Source organism: Mus caroli, unplaced genomic scaffold (genome assembly GCF_978045245.1).
Source record: "Mus caroli unplaced genomic scaffold, Mus_caroli_1 scaffold_17, whole genome shotgun sequence".
In the NCBI taxonomy this organism is placed as follows: domain Eukaryota; kingdom Metazoa; phylum Chordata; class Mammalia; order Rodentia; family Muridae; genus Mus; species Mus caroli.
The window spans coordinates 59,967,849-59,980,190 of record NW_028227272.1 but is presented as its reverse complement, the minus strand read 5'-3'; the positions used below and the strand labels follow the sequence as shown (position 1 = coordinate 59,980,190).

General features: G+C 40.7%; 1 protein-coding gene across 1 annotated transcript in view; it reads right to left on the bottom strand.

Annotated features, from left to right (window-relative positions):
- The window catches only part of Pros1 (protein S), an 81,727-nt gene extending 72,306 nt beyond the window's left edge, over nt 1-9,421 (bottom strand). Inside the window, exon 1 of the mRNA XM_021184759.3 lies at nt 9,217-9,421. Within this exon, the coding sequence (XP_021040418.1) occupies nt 9,217-9,292 (76 nt within the window). The 5' untranslated portion in view covers nt 9,293-9,421. The remainder of the gene's footprint in view (nt 1-9,216) is intronic.
- Between the last annotated feature and the right edge of the window lie 2,921 nt (nt 9,422-12,342).

The window sequence follows — 12,342 nt, the reverse complement described above, 5'->3', positions numbered from 1 at the left end:
ATAATGAAGGTTGCATAGGAACACTGCCAGGTAAGCTTTTGCACATCAAGGCTCACGTAGAAATAAAAACACTGATGTTACCAACAAGACCTAGTATTCTTGAAGTTTTTGAAAATTAGACATATTCCAATCAGCAGATTATTCATAAGTGGATAAAGTGAGGCTCTTCTGTTGTGGAATGTTAATGACTAATATCCAGAGACATTTATTCTGCATTTAGGATTCTTTTATCTGTTATCACTAGCTTTAATAGACTTAATCAGTGTCCTATACCCATATAATATAAACTCTAAATAAAGAATAACACTAATATCAATGGAAAATTTTTCAGTTTTCACTGCTCTTATTGTATACTCAAATAATTAGGAGTTAGCTTTATAGAGTGATTGATTGATCAAATATTGGGAGTCCAATTACTGACATAGTAAATAGTTACCAGCTAAGGGTAGAACTTTATGCCCACTTCACCTCATTCTGCTGGGACAGGGAGAGTTAGTATAGCCTCTGGTACATTGACCATACTCCAATGGATGACACACACAGTGTGTGTGTGTGTGTGTGTGTGTGTGTGTGTGTGTGTGTGTGTGTGTGTGTGTGTATGTATCACAAAATAGATTTCATGGGTTTTTTGGTATGTTGGTTGTTTGTTTGTTTGTCTTAAAGAAACACAAAGTTAGGTGGGTAGGGAAGTGGGGTGGATCTTAGAGAAGGGTAGAGAGTAGTATAAATATGACCAAAATACATTGTATGAAATTCTCAAAGAACTAACAAAATCATTTTTAGTGTGTGTGTGTTTGAGACAGTATCCTTTTACATATAGCCCCAACAGTTCTGGAACTTGTTATGCAGACCAGGCTGGCCTCAAACTTAGAGATCTGACAGTCTCTGCTTCCTGAGTGTTGGGGCTAAAAGAGTGTGCCACCAAACCTGGCCTCATAACAATACTTTTCAAACCACAGTTTAAATTCTCAAGAAATTTTAAGAGTGTGTGGGATGTTTTAAAGATAATATACTTTTTGCATCAATAATTATTACTAGATATTACTTCCTCCGGCAGCAAACAGGAACAGATACAGAGACCCACAGCCAGACATCATATAGACAGATTGGAGTCTTTGTCAGGTCCTTCCCTTCAGAACTCAGGGACCCCTGCCCTGTGGAAGAGGGTGAGGAAAACTTGAAGGAGCCAGAGGAGATAGAGGACACCAGGAGAACATGGCTCATCAAATCAACTAAGCAGGGTTCACATGAGCTCACAGAGACTGAAGTGGCTAGCACTGTACCAGGTCATCTGCATATATGTTATGCTTGTCATCTTGGCGTTTTTGTTTTTGTTTTTGTTTTGATTTTGTTTTTGTTTTTGTTTTTTTATTTTTTGGTTTTTTGTTTCTTTTGGTTTTTTTTTTGGGGGGGGGGTGCATTCATACATGTACCAGTAGGTATGGTTCTGGCTCTTTTGCCTGTTTTTGGAACTCTTTCCCTTCTGTTGGGTTGCCTTGTCAGCCCCTTTATGAGAGCTTTTACCTTGTCAGATTGTCTCCTGTTTTGTCATGTCGTGTTTTTGGAAGCCAGGTCTTTTGTGAAAAGGAACAGGAGGGAAGCAGATCTGGAGAAGAGGGGAGATAGAAAAGCTAGGCTGAGCAGAGGGAGGAAAAACTGTGGTCTGTCGTGGGGATGTTTTCATCGAAGACAGAAAAATCTCGTTCCAATTTAGAAAGAGACAAAAGAAAGCAGCAATAACAGCAACAAAAAATACGTGTTCCATGACAACGACTGTGCAGTGGAGACCTCGCTGACAAGTAGGAGCAGCCCAACTGAGACTCCTGATGAGAAGATAAGGTGTTCAGAAAGGACTGGAAATCGCCTGCGGAGAACTTTAAGGAACATGTTCAGACAAGTCTACTCAACCTCTAATCAGAGCTTTTCTTTTTCACTTCTATTGAAATGGATATTGTAATTATTAGAAGATTCTAAAATGTCTCCTGTCTATTTTATTGTAGAGGTCTTTTTGTGCAGGAAACGTAATATTTGCTTGACTCTGTAATATCACCAAATTAAAATGTCTACTTCCCATTGTCATTGACTTGCAATAAAATGGCATTTCAATGATGAAAAAAAAGATGCTATACTTTGTATCAACAACCGTTAGTGGGTATTGCTGCTTTGCTACTGCTAAACAGTTCAGGTGAAGAATTAAGGAGAAAGAGAAACAGTGATGTCGTGGTGATTTTTAGTGACTACTAAAGCGCAGTCTCTCAGCTCCCATGAGTATTTACTAGTTTGGAAACAGGGCGTTAGCAGATGATCAAATTAAAATAAGGCCATGGAGGCTGTAACTCATCACCAGTAATAATATTTCTAAAAAGGAATGTGCAGGAAGAGACGCAAGGACACAGAGGTGACTATGAAGATGTGAAAACCTTAGAAGAAAGTGGTACACACCTTGGACCACCTGTTACAAAGTAAAAAACGTGGAACACATCTTCTCACTACTGTGAAGAAGGAAGAATGCCTACAAATGGCTTGATTTTAACTTATACTCCAGGTTCTTAGGACTATAATTGTCTTTTGTTTACGTTAGATGATTTGAGGCACTTTAGTTATGTCAGTCCTGGGAAACTCACAGAAGAACTTGTTCTTGTGGTTTTGGCTCTGTTTTCCTACAGCTAGGTTTTACTTACAAAGAAATTTGGAGCTGTGAAGGAACGCATTCGCAAGAGAACCTACTATTATTTTCTACCTTATTAAATCTAGATCTAATGTATGGTCATCTGATAGTCTTTGAGACTTGTGAGAGAAAAACATTATTATGCCGGTCATGACAGTAAACAAGAAAAAAAAAAAAAAACTAGTGGTTTTGCAACATAAAAATCAGGATTTCAAGAAGCAGAACTCTTGGAATAAATGGATGCATCACCCACAGGTAAGGAGGCACAGACTCAGTATGTAAAGGTAGAATTGCTCTTACTGAAAAGTAACACTGGAAAATTTTCCTGACAACAAGAAAGATAGAAAATGTGTCATGATGGCATCATTACCAACCAAGCTCCTGCTAAGCAAGAGAAACTCAAACAAGCTTCAAAGTCACTGCCTATACTCTGTTGTGTGCCTTTCTTTGGAAAGAAGGCTGTGTATGCTCCAAGAATAACTACAATGTAAACTTTTCTCCCATCTGCTTTCTGCCTTGGTAGTGTTTCCCTGTGGGAACCATCCTTCTGGTGCTCTGTGAGACTCTATGCAAGCTGTCAAACCCAGGGCTTTAGAATCAAGCTAAGCCAAGAATTGATTGAGGTCTCCCAGATATTTAAGGCATAAGACTAGATATTGCTCCTTTGGAGAGATGGCTCAGCAGGTAAGGGCACTGACTGTTCTTCCAAAGGTCCTGAGTTCGATTCCCAGCAACCACATAGTAGCTCACAACCATCTGTAATGTAATGGAATCTGATGCTCTCTTCTGGTGCATCTGAAGACAGCTATAGTATATGACTGTATATTAAATAGTAAGTATTTAAAAAAAAGAATTAAGGAGAAAAAAAAAAGCATGTGTGATATGGTGATTTTTAGTGACAATCAAAGTCCAATCTCTTTTAGTTTCCGTGAATATTTACTGAGTTGGAAATAGGCTTTTAGCAGATGATCCAACTATCATCATGTGAACATCAAACAATTGTACATTAGTCCTAGATTTTAATAAGGTAAAAGGATAGTAGTTTCTTCTGAATGCATTCCTTCCAAGTCTCAATATTTCTGTGTGAGTAAAACCTAGCTAGCTGTAGGACAACAAAGCAAAAATGTAATAAAAACTAAATCCCTGTATGAGTTTCCCAGGATTGTTATAACTAAAGTGCTTCAAGTTATGTGACCTGATATGACTAGAAGTCACGAGACATCTAGTCCTCACATAGAACTAGAAGACACATAAATTTAGTCATCTTAAGGCCTTCTCTGCAAAAGAAGCACAAGAGATCCACCATATAGATTACCTAAATGCTCATAGCTTTGCTTTCCCTATGCATGGCCGATCATATACCATTCTGTAGCCTTCAGATCAATTTATAGAAAGTTTCCAACCTTTCTCTAATTTCATCTTTGCTATGGATTAGCCTGTAAGTATACCAGAGAAACTCAAATGTTGAAACCCAAAGCATCAATGTTCAGGGTGGAGTCTTTGGTATGCAATTTGGTGAGAGCGTGTTCTGGCTTCATCAGTGGATTCACCAAGAGGTGGATTGGGAGGGAGGATGCACAGAATGAAACAAGCACTCCGTTTGCTTCCTAACCTCAGTGAGGTGAGGGGACCAATGCTTCTGTACCATAGCATCCTTTCATGACTGTAGGCACAGAAACCAGGCCAATGACCAGTCACTAAAAAGCCTGAAACTATGAGCCCAACTAAATCTTGACTTGATTGATTTTCTTGGATAATTTTTCCATAGTAATTTCAAGATGACAAGAAATTTGACATTGGGATTGGGCTGTCGTGATTTTAAATGATGCAGTTTAGAATGGTCTGAAGTTGTTTGGGGAAGCAGGCTAGAGAAGGTGTATAACACTGTAAGTGGAGCTTTAAGGGCTATTCTGGAAGAACCTCAGAATATCGGAGTGTTGGTCTAATGTAAAGACAATACTGGAGAAGTTTCAAATGAAAGTAAAGACTGCTTTGGGAACTGGACGAACAACCATTTATGCTACATTTTACAAAGGACTTGTCTATATTTTCTCCATGTTTTATAACTATAATGTGATGGGAGGCTTAAAAAAAATGACATACTAGGTAGCCAAATTTCAAGGCATTACAGCATCTAGATGTGGCCTCAGTATTAGTGTTTGATCTTAGTGAGACTTAAGAATACGGAAGAAAAAATTCAGAGCAGAAAGACTTGAGAAATTTACTGTTTGGCAATAAAAAAGAAAAAGTCTGTTAAGGATAGGTTGGTGCCCATGGGGACACTAAAGAAATTAGCACCATTAAAAGCAATACAAGAGCCGGGCGTGGTGTTGCACGCCTTTAATCCCAGCACTCGGGAGGCAGAGGCAGGCAGATTTCTGAGTTCTAGGCCAGCCTGGTCTACAAAGTGAGTTCCAGGACAGCCAGGGCTATACAGAGAAACCCTGTCTCGAAAAAACCAAAAAACAATACAAGAACTTTCTACCTAGACAGTTGGAAAGACTGTCATTGAGGTGATTTCATGAATTAGGAAGATTCATCTTTCATGGGCGGAAAGGTTGGTAAATACAAAATGTTCACTTGAGAGTCCCTGGGTATTCTAGTCCCAGAGCTAAGAAATTATTTCCGCAATATTTCACCTGTTTAGTCATGAAACCACTGAAGAATCCATTGTAGCCATGGTGCAGGATAGGATGTGCCCCTAGATGGCAGACATGGGACTACAAAGCAAAGCACTTGATGTTTGCCCTTCAAGTTTTCAGTTTTGCTTTAAATGGATTCTGCCTTACTGTTTTACAATTCTTCTCATTTGAAATAGGAGTGACTCCCATGGGCATTTGCATATTGGATGTGTGTAACTTGTTTTTACATTTTACATTTCATATATAAAAATTTGCCAAAGTCTGAAAACACTTTGGGATCTCGGCTTTTGAGCACTGATACAACTGGTAAGATACAAAGACTCACACATAAATATGGGCTAGTGAATTCTGATGAATTCTGCATTATGAGGTGGGCTTGGGTCTTTGAGGCCCAAGAAGGCAGATATATTTTAGATGTTAAATATCCTTAAAAAAGCTCATGCATTGAGTACTTAGGCCCTAAGGAAGAAAGGATCTGAAGTGAGCCTTTGGGAAGTTTCTAGGCCATGAAACATTTGCCCAAGGCTTTGAATTCACAGCTTCATAGGTCTGGAGAGAGTGACTTCCTCATAAAAATGAGCTTTCTTTTCACTTCCTTGATATCGTACCTATTGCCACATTGCTCTGCCTTAACATGTGCCTCCCTAAGTGCACGTGAGTGGAAACCTACATAACATGGCTGAAAATAAAACCTTCCTTTTCTTCTGTTTGATTTTCTCATGTAATTTGTCATAATGACTAAACTGGTGTGGTAGTTTGAGTAAGCTTGGCTGTCATGGAACATGCTCCATAGATTGACCTTGAACTCAAGAATCTTCATGGCTCTGTCTCCTGAATATTGGGATTGTAGGCATGTACTACCATGCCTGGACTTAAGCCTTTGTCTGCTTGGGACTTGCTCTTTACCTGGATGGCCTTGAACAAAGAGGTCAGCTTGCCTCTCTTGCCTGGGATTAAAGACCCGTATCATACCTGGACCTAAGCTTTTGGTGGCCACTATTCCTCAAGATCTGGACATAAGCCTGTATCCTCCACTTCAGGATTGTAGTCATTCCAGATTAAAAGTACAAATGAAAACAATAATTAAGTAATAATAACACCCAATATGATATAACTATTCCTTGTTCAGTGACAAACACATAAACAATAAGCTTAGCTGAGTGGGATCTTGCCCCGAGGTCACACCTTCCTTATTTCCATTTAATATTCTTGAACACAGAATTTAGCTTCATTGTACTTTCTGGTGCCCTTTTAATACTTGAATCACACATTTTCTACTTTTTCTTTCTAAGCTTGCTATGCTGGATAAAAACGGTGTTCATGAAAGTAAACCAGAGGACAAGGTCTGTGTTGGGCATTTCTAAGACTTCCTTTGTCGATGCAATTAATCTAAGTTTCTTCACCTTATCTCAGGCAGACTCTTCAGAAAAGGGCAAAAGGCAGCAACATTCTTCACCAAACCATAAGAAACTAACTCTTGCAGCTAACCTTTTGAAATGTAAGCTAACCTTTTGAAAAATCACTCCATTAGTGTAGCATTTTAAGTTAATCCATTAGTGTGGATTTTAAAGTTATATATATATAATTTACATATATATAATATATATAATAATATAATATATTATATATAATATATATTATAATATGTAACAATATAATATATATTTATATTATTTACATATTTTATATATATATATATATATATATATATGTGTGTGTGTGTGTGTGTGTGTGTGTGTGTGTGTGTGTGTGTGTAAAGAAAAGAAACTTAAGAAAGACAGGGATAAACTCATAACAAAGGGGAGAGTTAAGAAAGAACAGAGCAGAGTACAAAACCGTATAGAGAAGATGGGTCAGTAACACACAGAGAAGACTACTCCACTCAAAAGGGAAGTCTAGATAAGGCCAAATGAGCCTACCCAAAATAGATATCCTCCTCTTCCCATTTCCCTTTTCACCACAAGCTCTCATGAGTGATTAGCAAGAAATACAAGTTAGTTGTGTGTATATTTCTTGTTTATTTTTGTGTTTTTTATTTATGGAAATACATTTGGAAAGTCAGTTGATAACTGAATACTTCATTGTTAAATGAAGCCTGGACGGTAGCACAGGCAAGCGATCCCATCACTTAGAAGGTCAAGGCAGAAGGTAGCCTAAAGGCAAGTCAGAACTACAAAGCAGGACTCTGATTTTGGTTGTGAGGTGTTGTATATTTTTGTTCATTCTCTCAAGAAATAACTGCTTTGGAAAGGTTTCACTTATTATAGCATATTTTGAGGACCATATAATTGATTATACATGATGTGTTTAACATTCTAATTGTATCTAACATTTCAATTCTCCTGGAGCTTCGAGTTTGGGGATGTAGCTCACTGGCCTACCATGTACCAACTCCCAGACCCAATTCTCAGCACCACAATGAAATGCATGGCCAGCAAGACCCCAAAACACAAAAATTCAAAATTTTAGGGAAGAGAAACAGCACATAGGTGTCTGTTTCTTCATCCATAAACCAGAGATCGTTTTTCATCCAGGTAACAAGAAAGGATATTGCCATCACAGGACCGAATATTCTTTCTGTGATGTCCTTGTAGAAAGAACTTGTCTAGTCTCTGTGTGGCTAGCCAGCCACTGCTGTCCCTTGCTCTTTCCCCAAACACCAACTCTTGCTTTGTCTTTTGTTGTTGTTTTGTTTTGTTTTTGTTTGTTTATTTTGCTTTGCTTTGCTTTGAGACAAGGTTTCTCAGGGCAGCTGGGCTGTTCTGGAACTGTAGATCAGGCTGGCCTTGAACTCAGAGATTTGCTGACCTCTGTCTGGCGAGCAAGTGGCGGGAATCAGAGGCACGTGCCAGCCACCGCCCTGCTGCTGTCTGAAAACATTTGATTGTCCTAATGTACAAGATAGATCTTGTGCAAGCATACAGTCACATGCGGCTTTGTTATGGGGGCTTGGCTGTTGATGTTTTGTAATTGTAACTTGTTTATCTTCAATATAAAACAAACCCGTTATAGTCTGGTCTTTAAGTTAATTATAATTTTAAGAATACCTGCACCTTCTTATTACTTAATAAAAATTTGAAATTCTAGCAAACGCCTATTTAATGAACCATCCTTGAAAGATTTCTTTGGTACTCTTAGTCGCCTAAATGTTATGCAGTTATTTCTCCCATGCCTGTTTCTGGGAATCCAACAGAGCAGAAGAAAGCACTGTTAATTACGAACATATTTAAACTTTTGAAAACAATTTTGTGGACAGTTACAACGTACCAAACCTGTGCTGCTCTTTATATATCCCTAAGAGAAAACTCAATATGCTCCCTGGAATCTGAGAATGGAAGAGGGAGGGGGGGGATCAAGAAACACGACAATAAGGTGCCAAGAATCCTTGCCACCACCGCAGATCGGTAGCAGTCAAAATCCTCAGTACAAAATGATCCTCGCTCCAAGATAATATCCAACAGCAACTTCTTACGCCAAGGTTAGGGAATGATAAGTAAACTCTCAGTAATCCTCAAACAGTTTGTCAATGTGAGACAAGCCAATCAAGTACAAAGTCCAGAAATTGCAAAAGGAAGGTTAACTGTAAGAGAGGGTGCAGGCTGGGATCGGAGGGCACCGAGGATTGACTTAGTTTTCCTACCAATGTTTAGAACTATGCTCATCCAATTCCTATGACACTTGGTATCACCAGCTTCTTGCATTAGTCCTGGGGACAATGACTCTCAAAGCAAGGCAAGCTTTGATCTTGTCCCACCTTTACTCAGTCCGCCAGATCCAGGCTGCCAACACTCTCTGAGACGCTGGGGGACTTACTGGAAATTTAGGAAGCAACAAGCTGTCCAGGAGACAATCCTACCAGCCAGGGCACGTAGGGACCAGGGAAGCCTGAAGATATGGATTACTTACAGTTTGTCTCTGAGACAGGGATCACCAGGGCGAGGCAGGCCAGTAGCACCCGAAAGCGCGCGCTCAGGACCCTCATTGCTGAGCGGACGGCCGGGGGTCAGGGTTGGCGCAGCGGGGACCGTGCCTGCGCTCAGGCGACCGAGGGAAGCTGCGAGCCCGGGCTCTGCTCTCCCAGCTCTGCCGCGGCCCAGCCCGAGCGCTGGCGGGCGGAGCAGCCAGGGGCGGAGGGGACCGCCCGCTCCCAGCCCCCAGCCCGGGAGGGGAAGCGGTGACTGGGACATTTCCTGGAAGCTCTTCGCAGCTGGGGGGCGGGGGTGGGGTGGGGAGGGCCGCGGGAAGGAGGTCGGAGGCCGAGGGAAGCTTATCAGAGAGGTCCTTTGTCACTGTCCCCAGCCCTGCTTTTACTTCGTTTTTTTAGAAAGTGAAGTTTTCAAAGGGTGAAGAATCTTTCTCTCTCTCTCTCTCTCTCTCTCTCTCTCTCTCTCTCTCTCTCTCTCTCTCTCTCTCTCTCTCTCTCTCTCTCTCTCTCTCTCTCTCCTCTGCTCCTACCTTCTCTCGCATCCCTTCCCCATTCCTCTTCTACCCAGCTTCCCTTCTCCCCACCCCACCCCCCCTTCTTTCCAACTCCAGAGATTGCCAGCCAAGAGGATGTCAGGATGTCAACTTAAACTGAAGCCAACTTGGAATTTAGGAAGAAGGGTACTCAAAACCAAAGTAGTGGGAGGAAAGAAAATCGGAAGGTTTGATCACCCACGGTGTATTTCCTCAGAACAGCTTGTTTTGGTGTTAGCATTACCCTTTTGGTAAGCCAGGCGTACACGTGTAAATCAGGCTTTCCCTGCTACTTGAAACTAAACTGCCTGGGTTGAAAACATAGAACTTGCTCTTAACACTGTTTTATAACTTTAAGAAAAGAGCTGACACTTTTAAGTCCTAGTCATATCATCTGTTACAGAGATAAGAGGTTTTTACCGTGTTGACATGAGACTCTATAGATGCTATCTATATGAAACATTGAGTTCATGCCAACTAGTAGCACTCAACGCACATAGAGTATATTGATCCTTTTTTGCCCAATTAAAACATAGATTGATTTTTTTTTGAATGTGTGTGAATGAAACTTACTAGGCAGAATCGTATTTTAAGGATCATTTTTCCTCTCTCTCTCTCTCTCTCTCTCTTTCCTTTGTTATTTAGTGATCCAGTGGGGATGCAAGATGACTAAGATGGGAGTCAGTATTTTTTCTGATAAAATGTTTTGGGAAATTTCCATTCATTGAGTAGGAGGAAGGAAAACTTTTGTACTATACCCTTCTATGCTCTATGCCATGCTAAATTAATGTATGATAGACTAAAAGGAGCCGGGCGTGGTGGCGCACTCCTTTAATCCCAGCACTCAGGAGGCAGAGGCAGGCAGATTTCTGAGTTCGAGGCCAGCCTGGTCTACAAAGTGAGTGCCAGGACAGCCAGGACTACACAGAGAAACCCTGTCTCGAAAAACCAAAAAAAAAAAAAAAAAAAAAGATAGACTAAAAGGACAAAATGGGGCTGGAGAGTTGGCTCAGCAGTTAGGAGCAGTAGCTGCTTGTGCTGCCTGCTTGCTCCTCCAGGGGTCTTGAATTCAATTCCCAGCAACCACAGGTTGGCCCACAACCATCTGTAAGGAGATCTGATGCCCTCTTCTGGTGTGTGTCTGAAGACAGCGACAATGTACTCACGTAAATAAAAATAAATAATTTTAAAAAAAGAGGAGAAAATAATATTCAGTCACATGAGTATACAGGAGAATTTCACAAAGTCATGAGATCCAATGAGGTGGCCAGATGACTGAGACATATGGCGACTTAAGTTGAGGAAAAGGAGTTTGAGGCTTACAGCCAAGGAGTTGAATTCGGGGAGAAGAAAAGTCAGGAAGAGACAATGAGTAGAACTGCATGGTCAAAAGGGGCTGTTTGCCTTATTGTCTCTCCGGCAACAACAATTGCTCTGGGTTTGCTCTTTCTAGTATAGTAGGAATCATACTAAATGGGCTGGTGAGATGGCTCAGCAGGTAAGAGCACTGACTGCTCTTCCAAAGGTCATGAGTTCAAATCCCAGCAACCATATGGTGGCTCACAACCATCCGTAATGAGATCTGACTCCCTTTTCTGGAGTGTCTGAAGTCAGCTACAGTGAACTTACATAAAATAAATAAACCAATCAATCAAGAGAAAAGGAATTGTACTAACTAAAAAGAAATGCTATGAGTATAAATTTCTGTTGTAGCTTAGATCTTTTTTTTAATTACTTTTAAAATATTTACTTATTTTAATGCTTGTGAGCTTTACCTGTGGGTGTGTGAAGGCGGATATACCTCCACAAAGAAGTCAGTTGAAGTTCCCTGGAACTGGAGTTCCAGATGTGTTTTGAGCCACGGTGTGAGTACTGGGAACCAAACTCAGGTCCTCTGGAAGAACAACTACTCAAACACCGAGCCTTCTTTCCAGCTTCCGAAGCTCCAATCTTAGCTGCTTCTGAAAGGTTCCTGTGTTAAGGGCTTTGTCACCAGCCTGTCTTAGTGTTAGAGGTAAAAACACCAGGACTTGGGACCTAATGAAAGGTCACTGAGGGTGTGTTGTTGCCTCCCCCCGTCCCCCAATCTGTGTGTGCCTGTTTGTCTCTGTCTTTCTCCTTAGTAGCCAAGTAACCAATTACTGTAAGCTAAGCAACCAGCATAGCCTCTTTCTTCCAGTATAAATATTACCACAATGTATTCTGCAGTCACAAGCCAAGGGCTACATTATAGAAACGACTAAAGCCATATATACATTTGCTGCATGGACGTTTATCCTCAGGGTTTTTTTTTTTTGTTGTTGTTGTTGTTGTTTTTTATTTTTTTACTTTTTCACTTAGGGCAGAAAGCTGACTGACACAATTTCATTTCCAAACCAGGGAACTCATTTAATGGAACATGAAGAGCCCACTATTTCTCTGCTGTTCTGCTGGATTTGATTTGCTTTGAAATGCCCCAAATACCACCAGCACTCACTGAAAACAACTGCAAAGCGTGGGTTGCAGCCATAGACGAGATTCATCACTATAGCTTGAGCGCCTTCAGTTCAACACCTATTGCTCCATTCTGTGTGG